This window comes from Quercus robur, chromosome 9 (assembly GCF_932294415.1).
Source record: "Quercus robur chromosome 9, dhQueRobu3.1, whole genome shotgun sequence".
Lineage (NCBI taxonomy): Eukaryota > Viridiplantae > Streptophyta > Magnoliopsida > Fagales > Fagaceae > Quercus > Quercus robur.
The window spans coordinates 34,032,772-34,056,391 of record NC_065542.1 but is presented as its reverse complement, the minus strand read 5'-3'; the positions used below and the strand labels follow the sequence as shown (position 1 = coordinate 34,056,391).

The following is a 23,620-nucleotide window of genomic DNA, read 5'->3' as shown; positions in this document are numbered from 1 at the left end:
TATCACCTGCAAGGATCCTATCCCATACAGCAGTCCACACAAAGAAGGAAACACGCCGAGGAGCCTCAACCTTCCAAACACCTTTCCAAGGGAAAATAATGGGCAAGTGGCTTCTCAACTTATTGTAGAACGATCGAATATCAAAGTCCCCATTCTTTGTCAACTTCCATCGTATATGATCTCCGTTTTCAGTGGGAAGTAGATTTGAGCCCAAGGTACGGAGAAAATCTCCGTTGTAATCAATGATGACAAATGTTTATACTATATGCAGAAGAATGATGCAGTTATGCATAAGAAGCTTTAATGCAGAGTCACAAAACCACTCTTGCTACTTGCAACCATCGTACATGCTTGGTCAAATTTGACTAATTAAGTTGTTTATAAGAAGTTTTGAATGCATAGCCACAGAACCACCCTTGCAACTTACAAGTGTCATACATTCTTGGTCGAATTTGACTAATTAAATGACTCCAATTTCAATTGATCGTCCAGAGTGTGTCAAAGCCTAAGAAGTAGACACTTCAAAACCCCTGGTGTGACACGTGTCCATGTCATGCAAGACTTTTGTTGGTATCTTCATAGGAAATCTACAGGTCATCCAGTCAATCTTCAAAGTAGGAAAATGCTTCACAATCTCTTAAGCCAAACTCCACTACTTGGGCAACTCCAATTCCTAGGGAATAATACCATCACCTTATGTCTTTGTAGACTCATTCCGCTACATCTTCTACTGCTACTCTAGTTCAGACAGCTACTCCCATTGTTTGTTTTGACACCTAGGAACCTTGGGTCATTTACTCAAGAGCAACTAATCATATGACTGATACCCTAGGTTAGCTTTCTAATCATGACAATCCAACTAGTCTTTACTTGATTGGCAATTAGGCATGATGGGGTTGATAAGTCACCAATCTAACAAAGAGAAAGCGGATTTGTTAAATGTGAAATTTACCATCTCCTAATAGCTTAAGTTTTTCGGAGAATCGGTAATTTAACATGATATCAAGCTTTTGGGACAATTGGTAATTTAACACGTGAGGGGGTGTTAAAACTATGTGATTAAATGATTAAATTTAACACATCCCAATAGCTTAAGCTTTTGGAACAATCGGTAATTTAACATGCATCAGAGCAGGAGGTCCTAAATTCAATCATTGTCTACCATATCGCAATCTTGTCTAAGACATGTCCATGTCATGTCCCAATTATTAAATAAAAGTCCTTTTATTCAAACACTCCACAAACATGCAATCAACCGTCTTTGAGGCATGTCCATGTCCAACACAAAGACAACCCATTTTGCCATTCTTAGGTTGCCAAGAGTCCCACTCAACACAGTCGAGTTCTTCCCATTAGGGTTGTTCAGTAAACGATTCGCCCCGACCCTCCAAGATGCCACCAAACCGCTTGCACCACTACCTAGGCCAGACAACAAAGCCACTACTAGTGATCGAAGAAGTCTAGTTGCTTCGACGCCAATTCAATGAGCTCATCAGTAATGGTTCATGGATTCCCACATCCACCAAACCGACCAACCTATACATGTATATTATTAGATTTCTATCTCTCTACCCTCTCATTTTCATTTTTGGATTCAAAACTCTCAACTCTCTTAGTGGCATTTTTGGATTCAAAATTCTCAACTCAGTGGCGACTGGTGAGTCCAACAATCTAGCTGTTAAGAACCCACAAAAAAACCCTAACCTTTATCACTACCCTAGGTGCCAAATCTCTTTGTCAAAGCTCAACCAATGGTTCATCTCTCTGCCATTGCCTAACCAAGTGCCAATTCTTTCTCCCTCTCATTGTAATCGAAGCAAATCTGATGTGGGTTTTGGTGTATAGATCTAGGGTTTTGTTTTAAAAAACTTAGATTTTGGAGTTTAGATCTTGGATTTTTGGGTTGAGATCTTCGATATGTGGATTTAGATCTTAGATTTTTGGGTTTAGAATTTAGATCTCTCTCTCTCTCTCTCTCTCTCTCTCTCTCTCTCTCTCTCTCTCTCTCTCGTGGCAGAAGCCAATGCAACCGACTTCCGATCCAATGAAAACTGCCACCAATGTTGCCAGAGAACCGACCTTAGGCGGTCTTCAACAGTGCCGGTGAGGGGGGAAACCGACCACTATGGTTCAGTGAAAAAAAAGGCCAATAACCCACCCCGCACCGGCTAATGAACACCCCTACTTCCAACCACAAGGGAGTTAGTACAATCTAACAAAGAGAAAGCAGATCTATGGCCAAGAGCGGCTGATGGGTAAGGTAATGGTGCCAATGCGAAACAGAGGGGAGAGAGAGAGAAAACACTAAAGTGCACGGCACATATGGACTAAGTGAGAGAGATAAACATGCTTGAAGTTTTTAGTCAATCAATTTTTTTTTTCTTTTTTTGTCAACTGCATCATGATCATGTCTAAGACATGTCCATGTCATGTCCCAATTATTAAATCAAAGTTCTGTTCTTCTGAACACTCCACAAACATGTAAGCAGCCGGGTCTAAGGCATGTTCATGTCCAACAAGAAGACACAACCCATTTTGCCATGTACGTGCTTCTTAGGCTACCAAGGGTCACACTTGACATAGTCAAGTTCTTCCTACCATAGGGGAGTTTCTGCGGACACAAGATATAGGACCCCAATTACGGAATCCTATAAGTATAGACATAAAAAGAAGACGGCCCAACTTGTAGCCTTATGGATGGAGCTTACTATTAATTTGTCCAAAAGACCTAAGCCCAAAAACTTAATGTTTGGGATTTATTTGTGTAATTGGTTGTTTTCTTCTCCCATTTGATTTAGGAGTTCAAATCTTTTCCTACTAGGGTAGTAAAGTTATTTTCTATTCCTACTAGGATAATAAGTTTGGTAATCTGTTCAAGGAACAGAGGGTTAAATTTTGTTACACAGTTAGATTGATTAATAACAATTCTCATGGAATTTTTCCAATAGCTTTGTGGTGACTCCAGCCAACCTAAAGTGCTGATTCCCGGGTTATGTATCTTTTTATTTTATGTTCTTTCAATTTTGTTGTTACATCCATTTTGGTTTTGTCTTGAGTCAATGTGTTAGGTTAAATTGACTAACCTTAAAAAATACATTTTTCAAGATTATCAATGGCATATGATTAACAACTATTGATTAATTAAGGCTCAATTACCCATGATATAAATAAAGGAACATAATTCCTTGTGCCATATACCCTTAAGAAGAATGAACAGCATCTTCAACATGATAGATAAAGGATCTGTTTGGATACAACTTATTTTGCTGAAAACTGAAAACAATAAAAAATTTACTGTTCACTCTTTTTTTACTGTTCATATGTCTTGGTGCATTGTTCATGTCCCATGAACAGTGCACCAAGCGCTGGTCTTAAAAAAAAAAGGAAAGAAACGTAGATGCAGACATGGGAAGCACAAAACGCGCTTCCCAAATGCACCCAAAATATTTTATAAAAATGTTTGACTTCTTCTTTCATTTGTCAATTAAAATCCTCAACTTTGAAGGTTCTACAGCACTTGAATCTCTCCCAATGAAGAATCTTTACAAACATAGCTATGAGAACATTCAAAAAGTCATAAGATTCTTATTAAATGGGAGATAAGGCTGACCTCATTGTAAATTTCGAGATACGAGACTCGGAGAAGAAACTCACGTCCAGGTGTCTGAAATATAATGATCAGGGTTTTTTTTAGAAGCAAATAGATAATATCATTTCATATTAACCTTACTACAAACTAAGGCATTACCTCTTGTATAATTCCAAAGACATCCTTCACTGCCAATGGAATAATTCCAGGTGACTTTTGCTCCCCCTAAATACAAAAAGAAATGTACAAGTTTGTACTTTATACTTGCAAGCACTGAGAAATGGTAAAACTTTAAATTATATTTGAATGATCTTGAACTAATTAGATTAGAGATTTAAACTATTTTCAATCACACATCATCCAGACATATATGCCTAAACAAAATTGGAAGAAGTATTTGTACAAAGAACAAAACTCCTATCACAAAGATCAAGGGAACTCATTCCTACTTTTATTAATAATTTTCAAGATCATGATATTTGCTTTATATTGAGGGACTATTTAGGTGCACTAAAGTAAGGGTGCATCTTGAAAAGTCTTGAGGAAGAATAACTTGTAGTGCTACCTAAATGATTGCAGTCAGACAATACTAATTAATTTATCAAAGAAACTTTTTAATTTTACCTTTGTCAAGTATACTTTATCAAATTTCTTGCAATCACCAATGGATCATGCTTGTTACTTAGGGCAATATAGAATTTGATGGAAATTCTCTTCTTTTTTTTAATAAATAAGGATTTGATGGAAAGTAAACCAGTTTGTAGGAAAACGGTTGTCCAACTAAGCAAGCTACGCAAAACATGGAAACACTGACTTCATATGTGAGTGGATATCAATATGTCAATCTAAGGGCAACCATAGTTTGCAGGACATACAATCAAGAAACATCTGGCTCTCACGAAGCTCATGAAAACAGGCCAATGAACATGTTGGGGCCAGACACTACAGATGAGAGACACTCAATAACTTACATGCATAGTGTGAGTCTTGCCACTACTAGTAACACCATAGGCAAACACTGTACCTGTGTAAAAAGAGCGCAATTATCAGCCAACCACCAAGTACATCATGAAACATACAAAAATTTCAAAGTAAACTCATTTACTTCTTAAAATATGAAACGAAATGTTACTGTGATTCAATATAACCCAACCTACAATATTGCATTGGCTTAAAATCATAACTCTTTCTAAGTAAGTTAGGCAATGCTGGGACCAAAATCTAGTTCCCCTACAATGATAATTGATCCCTATTTTTGCAAAAACGTCCGATATTAAATATATGGGTCCTGCCAGCCACTAGCTCAAAGGAGAAACAACTCTGATATTTAGCAGCAAAAAAAAAAAAAAAAAAAAATCACGTAGAAAATCTAATGCTGTGCATATTTAACATATAGAAGCTGTAGTTCTATATGCATCCAATTCCAGGTAATGATAACTTTCCAAAGACATACATAACAGACTTCACAGTACATTCTTTTAAATTCAATGACGTCAAGTACTTACCGTTAATCCCTTGCATTACACCACTAACAACTTGCTGAGCAGCAACATCGTAAACATGGCGTGTTGTTGTTGCTGGACCAAACACCCTATCTGCAGCACGCAGAAAATAAATTTCCAAGAAATGAATATAGGAAACCACTAACTATCTCTAAGCACTTTTAAAATAAGCAAGCAATATCTAGCAAACCTTACAAAACAAGTTTTCTTAGAAATATGGCATTTACCAAATAATGCACTCTTCTTCTTCTCTTTTTGGATATTTATAACCAATGCAGCATATAACTTGAAAACAGACACGTAGTTCCAACACTCATAAGGCAAGAACAAGTCCAATGCAACATACATACATACATACATTTGGTTTTCTTTTTTGTTTGTTCTTTGTTTTTCCTTCTTGTATTTTCTGGGTTTGCTCTATGGTCTTTCATGCATAGAGTAGCCATTCGTATATATAACATTCTTACTTATCAAAAAAAAAAAAAAAAAAATATGTGTGTGCGCGCGTGCGCGCATATGGTCACTGAACTTTGGGTCAGGTTCTATTTTAGTCCTAAAAAATCATAGACGTGGGGTGTTTTGCATGAGCTGATGCAAATGCATATATTGTAATAACAAAGGGTCATGTGATTTTGTTGAATTTTGCCACATAAGCAAGAATTATAACAGTAAAGCTACCAAAAGGCTAATTTGGTGCCTTTATGATTTTGTGAGGACTAAATTGAACTTTTCAAATTTCAAAGGTCCGTTTGGGTAGTGCGGCTGCATCTGCGTTTTGGGCCTTTTGGGCATTTTTTTTTAAGTCCAGCGCATTATGCACGGTTGGCCATGAACAATGATTTTAGGTTAATGAACAATACTAAACAGTAACAAACAGTAAAATAACCCAAATTTTAAGTACTAAAATATGTTTGTGCCTATTTACACTTTTCAAACTTAGACATTAATTAGAGAGACAAAGTGACAGAGAAATAATGAATGGTTATTTATGGTACTGACCAAAACCATAAGTAATGGATGAATTGTACTCGTTCCGCACTGTATAATCCCCATCTGCGTACCAAGCTATCTCGTCCCCTTTGTTAATCTCCCTAGCACTGTTCACAACCAAAAATTTACAAAACTAAACTCCCTGGCTGTCACCTAGCAACTCGGTAACAGACCAATCAAGAGAAAATAAAAAAGGTTGCAGTAATGTAAACTACCTGAGGGGTCGAAACCTGACTGTAACGGTGACATTCTCCTTGGACTTATTTACATCGATGGGGCGTTCAAGTGTGGGAGTGGGCGGGCTGGGACTCGGGTTCGGACTAGCCGAGGCCGCCGGAGAAACCGAGAGCTTGGAAGGCGGCCGAGACGAGGTGGAGGAGGAGGGAGTGACGGGCCGTGCTGCGGTGGGCTTAGTATAAGGAGGCGGTGGCGCCGGGGATTTCCGGGAGCGGAAGGGGGAGATGGAGGAGGTGGATCTCTGGGACCTGGTGGTGGAGCTAGAGGCGGCGGACATTGGAACTGTAGAGAGAGAGAGAGAGAGAGAGAGAGTGAGGGAGTATAATAAAGGAGTGAAGAGAAGAGAAGAGTCACGTGCCGGCCAAGGAAATGCAGCTTGGGACAGTGATGAAGGCTGGCAGGCAGCAGCAGCTAACTATTGACTAGTGGCTCCCTCCAAAACCAATGCGAGCGGCCTCTAATTTACTATTGGTGCTTTGAATTCTGTCCCCTCTCTCTCTCTCTCTCTCTCTTGCCACTCTAGTTTTGCTTCTTTTTTTGTTTTTTTCAATTGGGGTGGAATGTCGAATATGACCGTGCCTTTCTGTTTTTTTCTTGTGTTTTTCTGGTTGGAATTTGAAATTTTGGGTCCCACAATTTGTGTTCAGACTTTTTTCTTTTTTCCTTTTTTAAGCTAGCAAGAATAGTTTACAAATATAGTTGCAATTAAAAAATAAAATTTAAAAGTTTAAAAATAAACCAAATAAAGCTGAGGGTTCTATTTTATAAAATTGTTATAACTTAATGATATAAATATATAATCCTAGGTAATAAATAAACATTATTACATATTTTAAAAATGAAAATGTTAACGAATGTCTTAGGGCATTGGTTAAAAATCTAACCATTAAATTATATGTTTATACTCTTACTACACATGTCAAATGTCAATCAAATATTATTTATTATACGATCTATAAGTTTGTATTTTATGCATAATTTTAAGTTATGCAAACTTGTAATTTAAACAATTTATTGATGATATAGTTATTGATCTTTAATTTTTCTAGAATTTTTGCAAGTATTAAGAATATTAGAAGAAGATGTAATTCAATGGTGGATTTGTCAAAATTTACATCTAATAAAAATATATTGAGTAAGGTTGTAGCCCAAGACTACAACCAATTTTGTAACAAAAATTTGTCCTTCTAGTCCAACCAATAGCTCTTCATATTTCCAAGATACATGTGCAAAACTCAAATATCCTCTCTCTAGCTCCCTCACTTATCAAATTATTGAATAAATTAAGAAAAAAGCTTAACGAGAATTGAACACTTAACAAGTCATTTGTAACTCTTCTTCCTTAGTAAAATGTAACTCTTTTAGCTTAACAAGGGGTTGGAATTTGTTCGATTAGACGTTATTAAATTTTAGGCCAATACATAATGAAATGAGATATCAAGACTCTCCTTACAAAGTTGGTGTTTTGAACAATTTCAATAAAATAAATAATAAATAATGATTGGTGTTTTGAACCATTTTATTATGCCAACTTTGGTAACACCTTGAAATTGATATACTTAATATTTATTAGGAAATGTCTCTGATAAGACCAATTTGTACAGGTTACCAAAGTAGGCATAGAGAAATTGTTTGAACCTGAGTTGTAACCCTATATTTGCTTTTTGTAACCTCTATTGCCTTATTCAAACCATAATATGAATAAACATTATCTTCATACTCTTACTAGCTCAATCTTCCTGCTATAGATCATCTTATTAGACCAACGAAGCTCAAAGTGGCCATTAATGTGATCAGAGGTTTACTAAATATATGTTTTTATCATAATCTAGATTTGGTCAAATTTGTCAAGTACCAATCCCTTCAGTTTGGTGTGGGTTTTTATTTGATAGGTAAAATCTCAACTTTTGTGGTGTATTTAATTAATCTAATTCAAAGCAATACCTACAGTGTGTTCGGAAATTTGGAAATATATGAGAGTATAGACTATAAGCATCTCTAACAATTTCTTCCTTTTCTCACCCAAAATGAAGAGAAAAAAAAATCAATTTTCTATTTTAACGACCTTTTTTTTTAAACATACTTTCAAAAAAAAAAAAAAAACTGTATTCTTTTCTCTATTTCATTAAAATTATATTGTTTACTTATTTAATTCTCTCTCTCCCTCTCTCTCAATATATTACCCACCTACCTTTTTTCTCAAAATTTATCCACTTGATCTATTAACCTACTTATTTTCCCCTAAAATCACCCAATCACACACAAAACCCAAATCTTAGAAATGCTAATAACAACCTAGCACATTATTTAGACCCCCAAATCAAATTTTACGGCTTAATCGCTTTTTAATCATAAAATAGCAGTTACTCCAAACATAAGTGATTAACCAAATTTCATATTGCATGCATATGTAAACACAAACTAAAACATAAACAAAGCAATATGAAAAAAGTGGAATAAAGAATGAAAATCACATGATAACATCAAGACATATTATTGAAAAGGAGACTAGAGCCCCTGTTGGAAAACCTCTTCGCCGACACCACACCATTTAAAAACTTCAACTAGTATGAATAGTTGCAGTAAGTGGATGACCATAAACCCTCAAAGTCTATATCCTCTTAAGTATTCGAGGCATCCAAGTTCTAGATAGCAATCAATTTCGTCTAGTCCTTTCTTCAATTAGTTTCTAGAATCACCAAGTTAAGTCATCAATGGTAAGTCACCAATTTTCTCGGATTTGTAGATTATGCTCCAAATGTTTTTATGCCATTTGAAAAGCTCACAACACTTTTTTTTTTGGTAGAAAAGCTCACAACGCTTTATTTTTAGTGATGGAGGTAAATGTTACAAATTTATTTCAAGGATATATCAATGATGAGACAAATGGAGAAGAGAGAACGTGAGAGTTTTCTTTAAGGCCATGGTTCTCTCTCAACACAAGATGGGATGTGAAAAAACTCTCTCTATACTCTAAAAGACGGGCTCTTTGTATTTTTGTAACATACTTGACATGCAGAATGTGAGTGTTTGTTTATATGAATAAGATGGCTCAATGTGCAAAAAAATTGTCTAAAATTATGTCTTTATGCAACTTGCAAGCTAGGTACAAGCTTGCTAGGTCATGAGTAGATTGAAATATGCACAAATAAAAGTTCCTCATTTTATATGCCACGTGTTCTTTTTCGCAAGCAATGCATGTCGCAAGTTCCTCTTCCAACAACTTTGACCAATATTAACTAGACTTAAGTACATTTTACCCTAAATACAATTTTGCCCGTAAAAATACATAAAAACGAGAGAATAAAATACAATTAATTTTGTTATGAACTTAAGCCAACAAAACGTGAATTTAACAAAATCAATTCCACGCATCAACACCAAAAAACCATATCCCTTTACATCAAACACCACAAATCAACAAATTAAAGCACTTACAAATCATATCCCTTTACATCCAATACCACAATTCAACATATCAAAACACAACATCAAAAAACCATAAAATCAAATCATGCATCTCCTTTGTCACGTCATTGTACTCAATTGTCCACCACCTCGTCGTAGTCCTTATCCCTCCACTGCCACATCGTGTTGTTGTCCTCATTCCTCCACTGTTGCATCGTGTCATCATCCTCGTCCCTTTAGCTATCCACCTCTACCAAGTAAAGAGAGAGTTTGGGCGAGAAATGGACAAATTAAATATTTAATTGTTTTGTTCAAATCGTTTAGTATAAAAATTTGTTTACAAAGCTAAAATAGCTCTTCATGTGTATAATCATTGTAACTCTTCAAGGAAAATAAATCAATTAGATGGATGTTGGAGCTGAGTTTTTACAAAGCTACAATAGCTCTATACAAGGGAAGCAATGGAGAAGGGACGGGAATAGTTACCTCAATCCCCGCCTACACAAAAAATCGATTTGTGTCTTAATCTGATGATAAAGAGTTATCATCAGGAGCGGACACCATAAGTTGAAACTCTATAAAAAAAATTAAAAAATTAAGCATGGTAAGGGGAAACGATATATATCCCATTATGTTTGATGTGTAGAATGAACATAATAGACACACTTTCCTAGTTTTCCTTAAAACATCTACAATTTTTGTTGATTTGAACCCTATTTGATTGGTCTTGACTTGTGCATTGGATTTTACATATTTATATCTATATATAATATAAAACCGAAACGTTTAACTTTTTATTGACTGCTCCTTATTGCGTCACATGACTACATAAATTAATGCCACATATACATTTAAAAACACTGAACAGTTGTGACTTCTAATTTTTCAATAGGCACATTTTCGATTAATAAACACCTTTTTCATTAAATAGACACATTTTCCTTCAATAGACACCTTTTCATTTAATTGGCACATTTTCATTAAATAGACACATTTTCAGCTAATAAGCACATTTTTTGGGTTAATAAGCACATTTTAGTATATCTAAAATGAAGGGTAATGACATTTCAATATACACCTTTTGGTGGGCACCATTTCATTCAATATGCACATTTTCGATTAATAGACACCTTTTCCTTCAATAGACACATTTTCAGCTAATAAGCACCTTTTGGTATATCTAATATGAAGGGTAATGACATTTCAATATACATATTTTGGTAGACACCATTTCATTCAATTGGCATATTTTCGACCAATAGGCATATTTTCGGTCAATAGGCACCTTTTGGTATATCCAATATGAATGGTTATGACATTTCAATAAACACTTTTTCATAGGCACATTTTCGGCCAATATAAACGTTTTTGGTAAATAGGCACATTTTCATTCAATAGGCATATTTTCGACCAATAAGCACTTTTTGGCATATATATATATATATATATATATATATATATATACAACCTGTTTTATATATACATATACAACTAGGGGTGTCCACGGGTCGGGCCGGGTCGGGTTTGTGCCCAACCCGGACTCGACCCGACATTATCGGGTGGGGAAGATTTCGACCCGCAACCGACCCACCGGAAGTTTCAAATCACCGGGTCGGGTCGCATCGGTTTTCGGGTGTAAATCGGTCGGTTTCGGGTTTTCCGATTCGCTGGTTTTTGGCCGAAATCTGGCCGGATCTTGTCAGATCTGGCCGGATCTAACGAGGGTTGGGCGAGATTCCTTTGGATCTATGAAAATTTGGCTGAGTTGGAGTCGGGCTTACCGGAGTTTTGGCCGAGTTTGAGTAGATTTGGGATGGATTCGCTGGATTAAGCATGTCTGAGTTAGGAAAAGACTAGATCTTGGCCGGATTTGAGCTGATCTAAATGAAGGAAGCCCAAACGTGACCGGATCGGAGCTACGAAGCGCTAGATCGTCGCCGGATCTTGGTGATTTTCTGGGTTCTTTGAGTTTTTGTCGGGCGGGTCGGGTGGCTCGGTTCCTTGAGGACGAAACCCGCCACTCGACCCGCCGGAGTCGGTTCTGACGGTTTCAGACCCGTCATCGACCCGTCGGAGGTGTCAACCCGGCCGTGACGGGTCGGTTCCGGTCGGGTTGGTCGGTTTCGGCGGGTCTTCGGTTTGCATGGACACCCCTATATACAACACAAACTAAACTGGAGACACAACAGTCTTTTATTCATTCCCACAAAAAACTAATAAATAAAATAAGGCAAAAATGCACTTTTGGTTTCTACATTTTGGGTCAATTCTCATTTTGGTCCCAAAATTGATTTCGCTACTAATGTAATCCCTAAAAAAAGAAAATCGTTTCTATTTTGGTCCCTACCGTCAACCTACTAATGGAAACCTTCTATGAGGCGGAATACCCTGCTTGCTGACGTGGCGCTGACGTGACGCTGATATGGCCATTAAAACATTATTAAAAACATTATTTGGCATTTTTGAAATGCTAACTCAACATTTTAATTAATGAAAAATTAAAACAAAAAATTTTTAATTTTAATTTAAAAAAAAATAAAAAACAAACAAAATTTTTACTTTTTTTAGTTTTAAATGATTTTTTTATTAATCTAATTAAATTAATTAGAAAATTAAAAAAAATTATCATTAGATCATTTTAGTTTTAAGTGTATTTACTTTTATTTAAGTGAGTTAGTCAAAAGAATCAAACAATCTAAGTTTAGAGAGAGCTCTACCAAAAAAAAAAAAAAAGAGAGAGAAAGAGGGAGAGAATGAGATGAGGCCGGCGGTTTGGAGCAGATCCAGAGGAAGGGGGCCAGCGGTGGTTTAGAGAGAATGGAACTTGATCTCAGCCACTGTCTCGGCCACAATGGAGCTCGCCGGTCTCAGCCTCCGTCCCGATCTTGGCCACAATGGAGCTCACCAATCTTGGCCACCGTCTTGGCGTGAGTTTGTTGACTGGTCGGTGTTGACTAATCGGTGGGTTTGGCGACTTCTTCGATGGCAGTGGTGGTCATGTTCTGGAATTTTTGTGGGTTTTTGAGCTGAAGTTCATGTTATGGAGAAATGTTTTTGATCGGTGGGGTGGTGGTGGCTTAATTGTGTCGGTTAGTGGTGGTGGGATTTGGGTTTGATTGTGTTGGTCTGGGTTTGATTATGTTGATCTGGGTTTGTTGCGATTGGTTTCTTAATCTAGGTTTGATCTGGATTGGTTTGTTAACTGGGTTTATGAGTTTGATTTGCTGAGAATTCAGTGTTGATTGTGTTAGAATTTGGGGAAGAACATGAAGAATTCGATGGTCTTGATTTGTAGTAGATTTGATAGTGCGGGGTTTAATGATCTTTGAGGTGTTGAATTTGGGTTTTTTATGTCCTAGTGATCTGGGTTTGAGTTTTTGGGTTGTTGGGTTTGTGTTCTTATGATAGGTTTAAGTTCTTGGTTGCTGGGTTTGATTTGGGAAGAATATGAAGAACATCTTGTAAAATGAAGAACAAGTTGAAGAACATGAAAAAAAAATTAAAAATTTTAATCAAATTAGATTTAAGGTTTTTTTAATTTAATTTATTTTTTTTTTAAATTTTCTGACATGGCATTTTAAAAAAATTAAAATGCTGATGTGGTACTTAAAAAATGCAAAATAAATTTTTTAATAATGTTTTAATAGCCACATCAGCGTCACATCGGCAAGCAAGGTATTCCGTTTGTCACGTAGGAAGTTTCCGTTAGTAGGTTGACGACAAAGACTAAAATAGAAACAATTTTCTTTTTTTAGGGACTACATTAGTAGCGAAATCAATTTTGGGACCAAAATAAGAATTGACTCAAAATGTAGGGACCAAAAGTGCATTTTTGCCTTAAAACAATATTACTTTCTTCTGCCTAACTAATAAAATTTTGTGTTATTTCTTTCAATATCATTTTTTTTTGGGAAATTACATTTTGCCCACATGTGGTTTGCCCGAAAAACACTTTGCTTACTTATGGTTTAAAAATTGATATTTTACCTACTTGAAGTAAGCTCCGTTTGTCTCCCGTTACCCACTTCTGTTAAAAATAGGGGTAAATTTTTCTACTCTTTTATATCTCTCTCCTCCCAAATCATAACAAAACTAAAAAAAATCAAGAGAAAAAAAAAAAATCTAAAAGTTAGGTTTTATAAAATTTTAGACATGTATCATCTTCAATGTCCCCAATGGCATTGCCAAACCACTTCTCTATGGAAAAACTGATGAACATTAATGCAAGAGGATATCTTTATATGGTAAAGCTACTCTTGTCCAAATTGTTACCTTCACTTGGCTCAATCCACTTGTTGTTAGGTACCAAGAGTTTAGAGAGTGGGTACCTTCTAGCTAAGATTGTCAAAATTGAGATCCTACGTAAAGTCGTGGAAGGTAGGTGGGATTGTGAATTGTATAATCGGATTATAAATTATAAAATCCTACATTTCAAATTTAAAGCAAAAAACACATTGATAATGACTTTATATGTTGGATAATGACTTTATATGTTGAATAATCACATAAATTGTGAATTTATCCATAAAAAACAAAAATTTGCATCATATGATGTAATTTACATGTCATACATTGCTACATTTATATTAACGAAATAAATATATTTAAGTTTTGACTCAATGTATCTAAAAAGTTCAATAAATGTTTAATTAACAACCAAATACTAAAATATTTATCAACACACGTGGAAATATTTTGTAAGTTATAAGTTCTAAGTTTAAAATCAAAAATAAGTTATCAAATGGAAACTAGCAAACTAAAATATGAAATCTAAAAGTAAGATGAATATTAAGGTGAAGTGAACATTTAATTATTCTCATTCTATAGTTCTTATAACCACCGTCGTAATCATCGTCATCCATTTCATCATCTATGTATATATTGTATATTTGTATGCTAAAGTTGCAAAAGATATCAAGATACAACTTCACATTTAACTATTCAAGTTATACTACACTCAATAACAATTACAGAGAATGGCCAAAAAAATCAATCAATCAATCGATAAATATACAAATACAAGCATACTGATAAAATTATATATAAGAAAAACATTTTAGTAATAATTAGTATATTGATCAAACAAATTTAACAACATTATAGCTTAAAAGTAGCAAAGCAATATAAAGTCTTCATTTAGAAATGATGAAACATTCATTCATTTTGATTACAAGTGAATAGAAACTAAAAAACAATTGCTTAGCTCAACATAATTTTATTAAAAAAAAATAAAAAGTCATACCATCACAACATAGAAAAATAAAAACCATTAAAGGTTCATCAAAACCAAAAATTTATCCCATAAAAAAAAAAAATGAAAATTGATGTTTTGGTACGATCGGTAGGATCCCATACGATCCTACGACCTTATACGATCTGACATACAATCCTACCATTTTTACGATTCTAGTGTGACCCTAAATGTTTTGATGATGTGAGATCGTAAAATCGTGCGATCCTACAATCTAGATCATGATTTTGACAACCATGCTTCTAACTCTAGCCTTTTTAGGTGTTAAAATAGTTAAGACAATCGCACATAAGCAATAGATTTTTGGGGCATGCCTGCTTTGCCTTTGCCTTAGAGTTGCTCTTATATCTCGCATATACAAAAAAGGCTTACCCCTGTCAGGTCAATCTCACTAGAACCACACTAGTGGAGAGATCATCAACTATATGAGTGTAGATAGCCAAAGAATCACATACTTCATTTGGTACTTAAACATAATATGGATGTTGCCTATACAAATATCCTTAGCAATCTACATTCTACATACAAATTTAGGTTTGGGGTCATTTGTTGCATTAGTTGCAACTTTAATAGTTATGGGTTGCAATATACCCCTTACAAGAGTCTAGAAGAGATACCAATCTAAGATCATGGAAGCCAATGACACTAGGATGAAATCCACTTCAGAAGTTCTTCGAAACATGAAGACTCTTAAACTTCAAGTATGGGATAGTGAATTCCTTCAAAGGTTAGAGAAAAAAGATCTAAAAGTTAGTTCTGATTTTTACAAAACCTAACTTTTAGATCTTCTTTTCTCTTGAATTTTTATATTTTTATGTTTTGAGAGAAGAGAGACATAAAATGGTAGCAAAAATACAAATTTATCCATATTTTTAACAAACGTGGATAATTGGAGACAACCAAAACTTACCTTAGATAGATAAAGTATCAATTTTTAAATCACAGGTAGGCAAAGTGTTTTTTTGGGCAAACCACAGGTGGCCAAAGTGTAATTTGCCATTTTTTATTATATTTTTTTTATTTCATGCATTTTTGTTTACTACTCCAACTCAAAAATAAAGGTTTTTTTTTTTTTTTTTTCCCCCTAAAACTCATTCAGTAGTTATTCTCTTGCATCATTTACGTTAGTGACTAGTTGTAATTCTATTCTTGAGCTCCAAGACACACTTCGTTTTTCAATTCGATTCTTTGAATTTTTGAAGACTCTTTATGGTCATCATCGTGAGGCCAAATTTGCCATATAACACCTATTTTCAAACATATTAGTTAGTAAGCATCGTTTCTAAACTTATTAGCAAACTAACATCTCGAGTCTCTTAGCCTCGAGTTCGCTATAGCAACTCGAGTTCCATGTGCTCGTAGTGCTGAGGTGGGGAATTATCCACGTGGAACTTGAGTCTTTCCCTCAAATAAAACCAGAACACCAAACCCAGAAAACACAGACCACCAAAACCCAGAAAACACAGTGGAGACAAACCCAAAACCTAGAAAACACAGAAACAAACAATGGAGACAAATCCAAAACCCAGAAAACTGATCCTTTTCTTTTCTTCTATGAACCTCTTCTTCTCCCTTTGAAAAAAAATCCACCAGTTCCTGCAAACAACACCATTCTCTCCCACTTCTAGCCCCAAAAACCCATAAACAAAAACAAACACAAAACCCAAAACAAATACCTGAATCAATCTTGGTAATTTGGTGGAGGAGAGGAAGTAGCTCTGCTACCCATAACGGCACTGATTTTTCAGATCTTTTCACTAGCTTTTTTATTTCCTCTTGTTTTTCCTCGTTCCTTGTTCAATTTGGGCTAGTGTTTTTTTTTTCCCTTGTTCCTTGTTCAGTTTGGGCTAGTGTTTTTTGTTTTTCCTTGTTCCTTGTTGAATTTGGGTTTGTTCCTTGTTGAATCTGGGCAATTATTTGTGTTTGCATCTGGGCATTGAAGGAACTCTCTACCTGCAAAACCGAACCCACTTGCAAAAAAATCTTTCTTCTTCTTCTCCGTGTAACCGTGTTCTCTAGATGTGTAATATTTCTTCTCCAAAGCATAAATTGAGTGTGTTAGCTTCGAGTTCCACGTGTACAAAAAATTCACATCAGCCTCTACTAGAGCATAAATAGAGTGTATTAGACTCGATTTCCTTCATCAAAATCGAGTCTAACAAACTCGAGATGCTAATTTACTAAAATGTTTCAAAAACATGCCAATTAACGAAATTATTGCTAAAAATGGCAAAAAAAATCCATCTTCGTGAACTTCAACAAATCTTCTCTGTTCAAAAACTTATTACTGTGAAAAAGGAAAAAAGAAAAAAAAAATAGTTACCCTAACCGTAATATCACGAACTGTGTGTGATCGAAGAAATTATTAAGTCTAATAGGAAGATTGTTGACATAGTCCTTCCTGACCTCCCAACCAATAAAATGCTGTTATTTATGTAAATATAACATTATCTGATAATTTTTATTTTTTATTCTTTATGATGATTAGGAAACCCATATATACTCTTGTATAGATGACATCGTCTCATTGAACAGAGCGTACCACATCAACGGTCCTACATGTGCAAATAAAAATTTTTCGTGTGAGCGGGCCTCAAATGTATATGATTGGCGCCATTCATCAGTGTTGTATTGGCCAAAAGAACCCCGCTTTGTCACTGTCTCACACACACTCCCTCTTCTTCACACTCAAAAAAAAAGAAACACAGCCCCCAAATCCAGCAACACCATAAAATTTTCATCATGACGGAGGTAATTTCTCTCATGGACATTGACGACGACAACAACAACAAGCCCAACAACAAGGGCAAAAACGTCGTCGTCCCTGGCGAATCCAAAGCCACTCCCTGGGTCGAGAAGTACCGCCCTCAGTCCCTCGCTGACGTGGCTGCTCACCGCGACATTGTCGATACCAGTTTAGTAACTCTCTCTCTCTCTCTCATTTCCTAGGGTTCAGAAAGAAAAAGTAGAGACTTCGCATTTTGGATGAGTCCGATTCTACCTATTGTTTCTCTAGGGTTTTCTATATTCTTGCTGTAATGATCTGTTTCCAGGAAATTGGAAACTCTAGGGAGAGGGTAGTAAACTATAACACAATTCCGTTGTCAAATTTTAGGGTTATGTTTCAATTTGTTTGGTTGCTGAGAAAATTTGGGAAAAGAAAGGAAAACATAATAGTATTGAATTTTAAGATTTGTTGCTTATTTAGGACGCAAGAGAGAGCAATATATTATACACAATTACAAACGAGCCTAGTGCAAGCTTTACATTTATGTTGTTTTTCTATCATTTTATTTCTTTTACCAAATTATGGTATAAAAATAAAAAAGATAATGGAGCTTAAATTTTAATTTGTTTATATATTTCCTATAACCTTGTTTTAATTATTGGGTCTAAATAGTTGATAGGCTGACGAGCGAGAACAGATTGCCCCATCTTCTATTGTATGGACCACCTGGCACTGGTAAAACTTCGACTATCCTTGCTGTGGCGCGCAAGCTTTATGGAGCGCAATTCCACAATATGATTCTGGAGCTCAATGCATCGGACGATAGGGGAATTGATGTTGTGCGACAACAAATCCAAGATTTTGCAAGCACTCAAAGCTTCTCATTTGGGTATTTTTCATCATGTTACTCATTATCTCTTTTAAATTTATGTTCCTTTGATGTTTGAGTGTGTCCACTCGGGCTGTGTATATTTCATCATTTCAACAATGCCTCATACTGGGTTTTGAGTTGTAAATGAACTTAGATATCTGGGCTAATTTGTTATAATGCCTTCTCTGCCCCTAAATGTTACAATAAACGCAGACAATGGAAACTGGTGTTTTGTGGGACCTTCTGCACTCTTCGATTTTTATCCATTCCCTATTTCTTATTGTACTTTGACAACTGCTTTAAAGTGTGAAGAAGAGTTCCTATATAATATATACAATCTGCGAGATAGTAATAAGATTGCCAAAACTGACTAAACATCATACATTTCTTCGACTTTTTGGGGGTTTTAAAGTTTTTGTTACATCCCATGATAGAGTATCCTGGCCAGTTTTTATACGACCATTAAATTATTTGTTTGTGCTCTAGTTCTAATGTTGCATTTCACATCCAATTCTTCTCAATTTTGCAAAACCCAAGGTATATTGCTTCTTGGCATGAAAAGTTCACTGGGGGAAATGTACTTCATTCCTGTAGTTGATTACAAAATAATTTTGTTTTTTAACAGTGCAAAGGCATCTGTAAAGTTGATCTTACTAGATGAGGCTGATGCTATGACGAAGGATGCACAATTTGCCTTGCGTAGAGGTATAACTGTATAAGTTGTTACGCTTGCACTTTATTTAATTTTTGCTCCATTTCATTGTACTCATACACCTATTTTATTATGCTTTGTGGTATAGTGATTGAAAAATACACAAGGAACACTAGGTTTGCTCTTATTTGCAATCATGTCAACAAGATTATCCCCGCACTACAGTCAAGATGTACTCGGTTTCGTTTTGCTCCTCTTGATTCTTTTCATGTAACTGAGCGACTCAAACATGTTATAGAAGCTGAAAAGTAAGTATATTGTTTTTTAAAATTATTAATTACATTTGTATTATCTTGAAACTTTTGATGGATTGTTGTGGGTGGATTTTGGCATAAATGTAATTATTAATTACATTTACGTTTTGGATTCTAGTGTTATGCGTCAATTGTTAAGGGATTACTAGTCATCTCCATCCTTGCTTACGTTTATTGATAGTTGTTATTTTTCATGACTCTTCTTATTTCCTTGGTATATTTCTTGCATACTGATTTTTTTTAATAAAGCATTATTATTCATCAAAGAATTGTTAAGAGCATTATCATTAGAATAAATTTGTAAATAGTAAAAACAATTAGCTGTGGTATTTGATTTATATAAAGGATATGTTAATCAAGTAGCTTGTGTACAAGCTCAAATTTTTTTGACAAGAAAAGATAGAGCTTGAACAAGCTATCTAGCTTGGTCGTAAGATTGAGTTTGACTCATGTTTAAAATAAAATTAAATGAACCAATCCTCATCTTTTAATAGTCAACTCGGCTCATTTACTACCATACCCTTGGATGGCCACTCCTTTTGTTTTGCTTTAATAACATTGAAAATTCATCGATAAATGATGCCAGAGTACTTATGCTACATTATAAATTTTATTTATTTATTTGTGTTTTGGATTACGAACTAATGATTTGCCTCTTAACAATTTTTGTCATTGGACTAGGCTTGATGTACCCGAAACTGGCTTAGCGGCACTCGTGCGACTTAGCAACGGTGATATGAGAAAGGCTCTGAATATTTTGCAGGTTATAAGAATTTGCCCCCCTCAAATTTTGCTGATGCTGTTGCCTGTGTGTGTGTTTGGGGGTGTAGATGGGGGGAAGGGTGTTGTATTTTTGTTCTTTACAGACGTGGATTAGGAAGATGATAGGTTGTTACAAAGCTGTTAAGTATGCAATTTATCGCTTAGAAGATGGTACTGGATGCTCAAATGATCATTGTTATTGGTTAGTAACATTGCCAAATTGAATGTGTAGAACAGAAGTATGGCCACAATGTTGGTGGTTCAGTGGGTAATCATGATTATCAGTTTGACCAATCACAGTGGCCCTCAAATATTTTTTCCTTTTCAAATTATTTTGATTAACAACTTATCACAGCCAAAACAACATATGAAAGAAAATGGATAATTGTGCCATATGTTGATCGGATGAAATGTGATATGTTTTGGGGTAAACTTGAAATTGCTACTGGTAGGATTTGTGCCCATTGTTGCTATAGAATGTGAAAGATGTTTAAAAAGTTTCTTGCTTCAAAATGCTCATGACTTGTATGTTATTTAGCTTTGTGCCAAAACATGAAAACATTGACAAGCAAGCATTCTATGAATCTTTATCAACTGTTCTTGTATCCGCATCCCATTATTGTGACTTTTCAACCTCTCTCTCCCTCTCTCCCCCTAAAGAGCAAAAATAAGCCATTATACTTTTTTTTTTGCTAAAGATCTAAGCCCTTATACTTGATAATACGGATTTACTTTCTTCATTCTCATCATGGATTCTTGACATTGGAATTCTGGGTTATGTTTGTTTTCTAGTTTTTGTTTTTTCTTTGTGAACAGGTCCTAAAGACATTGTCAATATCTTTTTGATGTATGCAGTCAACACATATGGCTTCTCAGCAGATAACAGAAGAAGCTGTATACCTGTGCACTGGAAATCCATTGCCCAAAGACATTGAGCAGATATCATACTGGCTTTTGAATGAATCTTTTACTGAGAGCTTCAAACGTATACACCACTCCCCCTCCTTTTTTTTTAATATACTGCTATCGTTAAAACTAGTGACATTTCTGTACAAGTTCCTATTTCCCCATCCATTAATATATTTATTTTTGTGCTTAACTTTGATAGGAATATCTGAAATGAAGACAAGGAAAGGATTGGCCTTGGTAGATATTGTGAGAGAGGTGACAATGTAAGTGCTGTTCATTATGCCAGTTGTCCACTGTTAATTTTATTAATTTGATCTCATCTTCACTGCATTGTTCTAACAGGTTTGTTTTCAAGATCAAAATGCCATCAGATATTCGAGTTCAGTTAATTAATGATATGGCTGATATAGAGTATGTTCCCATATCTTGCTCTTTCTTATTTGCTATTTCTGTTCTCAATTATAAAAGTAGGTGTTGAACTTAATCATTGTTTCACTTCAGTAAGTGATGTAATGGCTTATATAGAGTATGTTCCCATATCTTGCTCTTTCTTATTTGCTATTTCTGTTCTCAATTATAAAGTAGATGTTGAACTTAATCATTGTGTCACTTCAGTAAGTGATGTAACAATGCATGTAAGTGTCCATGATACAATAAATCAGTTCACAGATGTGTACATCTAAAATTGCATCTAGACGATATATATATATATATTCAATTTAATATGCCTGCATTTTTTACTGTCCGCTATTATCTAGACTTTGATCTATGCGATGGAAGTTTCAAACCATTGGCACCAGAGAAGGGGGCCATGTGGGATCTAGATAGTTATACTAACATGTATAGTTGATGTGTCATTAATTCATTATTAGCAGATATTGGCTAGTTAAGGCATGTAGTGTGCATTAATTTTCGGTACTGCCATTCATTCTCTCTCCCGCAAAAAAAGATGACTAAAATGCCTAATACTATTAAATTTTTTATTGATTCATCTTAATCTCTTATAAATTCTGTTTAAGTTCTACTAAACTTGATAAACTATGAATTAAACATTTGAGGGATGTAGTTCAGTAGTGATTTTGCACAATGTGCACATCAAATGTGGTACTTAACTGGAACACTGCTGTTTGGCTGGGAGCTTTTAGTTTTTTGTCTCACTTTTAGCAAATAAGCTACCTGAAACTACATCAATAAGAATTCGGTACTTTTATCTTTTTGGAGGATTTTGTTGGACCTGTTTGAGTGGACTATGGAAATTGACTTCGGACTTCCTGAGGCTTCAATTGCGTTACTCTCTTTTATTGGTTTTTATTTGCAGGTACAGGTTGAGTCTTGCATGCAATGATAGGTTGCAACTTGGATCGCTTATTGCTTCTTTTACACGAGCTCGCTCTGCACTGGTTGCTGCTGCAAATTAATTATGTTTTGATCTTATTAGGAGGTGTTGCTTTCCCATACCATTTCACTTTTGAGGCATATGGTTGTTTCATCTCTGTGGGGGCCAAAGTTGACAGAATCTCAAGTTGTTCAGTATGATTTTTTGACTCTAGAATGGGATGTGCTCACTTATGTAGTCTGCAACACTTCAGTAAGAATGTAAAGGTGTAAGTTTGCCATTGTGCATGACAGTCAAGATTTCCCTCTCAACTGTTACGTGGGGGATCTCAGCATGTACTATTTGATGTATGTCCATTTGAGGTGCATGATAATTGCTTTGCTCTGTCTTGTGTTAAGGCATATCTGCTCTGATCCATTTTGTGTTCAGTCTCCATACTGAAATTTCCCATTATAAGCTATAAATTAGTCTCATATTCACTTCTGTAGCTCGTCTATTCCATCATGTTTGAGAATTATAGAAATTATGATCGATAAGCAGGGTAAACAGTGTAAATGATAGAAATGTTAATTTATGCCACGGGTGATTTTTAAATTTTGGTTATTAATTAGGAGAGCCTAGAATGATAGCATCCCTTAGAAAGAACCACAATGGACCCCGCACTTGATATATTAAATATATTGTAAGCTGGTTTTTGAAATCTGAGAACCTTCAGCTTTGAAAACTGCTACGCTTTTTGCTCTGGAGCTTCTGGCATTTAATGTTTATGCACTCTTTTCTTTCCTCAAATATTCTATGGGGCTTGATGGTCTGAATGGAAGAAGAATCTCAGGGAGCGACTGTAATCTCATACAACTGCTTCTTTTCCGTCTGAATGAATCATGTGGCTGCTACCTGCACTCTTCATAATTCATGCAATCCATTCAAGGCTTCAAGCCCATGAGCAAGCTTTTGAAATTATGGTAATGCCCTTCTGTTTTTCTTTTGTTTTTTGGGTTTTTAGGGTGGGGCGGGGGTGGGGGTGGGGTGAGAAGCAAGGGTTTTGTCCGGAAATTTCAGGTCTAGTGTTTA

At 35.4% G+C, this 23,620-nt stretch overlaps 2 protein-coding genes across 2 annotated transcripts in view; one reads left to right on the top strand and one right to left on the bottom strand.

Annotated features, from left to right (window-relative positions):
• Positions 1–6,832, bottom strand: part of LOC126698171 (kinesin-like protein KIN-7C, mitochondrial) — a 35,716-nt gene extending 28,884 nt beyond the window's left edge. Inside the window, 6 exon segments of the mRNA XM_050395195.1 lie at positions 3,611–3,664; positions 3,749–3,814; positions 4,561–4,613; positions 5,095–5,184; positions 6,091–6,188; positions 6,297–6,832. Coding sequence (XP_050251152.1) covers positions 3,611–3,664; positions 3,749–3,814; positions 4,561–4,613; positions 5,095–5,184; positions 6,091–6,188; positions 6,297–6,595 — 660 coding nt within the window. The 5' untranslated portion in view covers positions 6,596–6,832.
• A 10,764-nt stretch (positions 6,833–17,596) lies between these two features.
• LOC126698169 (replication factor C subunit 5) lies at positions 17,597–22,933 on the top strand. Its single transcript, XM_050395191.1, has 9 exons — positions 17,597–17,891; positions 18,378–18,594; positions 19,202–19,281; positions 19,377–19,536; positions 20,224–20,305; positions 21,160–21,289; positions 21,413–21,476; positions 21,556–21,624; positions 22,532–22,933. The coding sequence occupies exons 1-9, from the start codon at positions 17,720–17,722 to the stop codon at positions 22,629–22,631; spliced, it is 1,074 nt and encodes a 357-aa protein (XP_050251148.1). The 5' UTR covers positions 17,597–17,719; the 3' UTR covers positions 22,632–22,933.
• The last annotated feature ends 687 nt before the right edge of the window (positions 22,934–23,620 follow it).

What these genes read in the sequence shown, in the direction of transcription:
- LOC126698169 (XM_050395191.1), top strand. Translation starts at nt 17,720, where the DNA reads ATGACGGAGGTAATTTCTCTCATGGACATTGACGACGACAACAACAAC. An exon ending in CATGTTATAGAAGCTGAAAA is followed by an intron (nt 19,537 to 20,223) that starts GTAAGTATATTG and finishes TCATTGGACTAG; the next exon opens with GCTTGATGTACCCGAAACTG. An exon ending in ATTGTGAGAGAGGTGACAAT is followed by an intron (nt 21,477 to 21,555) that starts GTAAGTGCTGTT and finishes TTGTTCTAACAG; the next exon opens with GTTTGTTTTCAAGATCAAAA.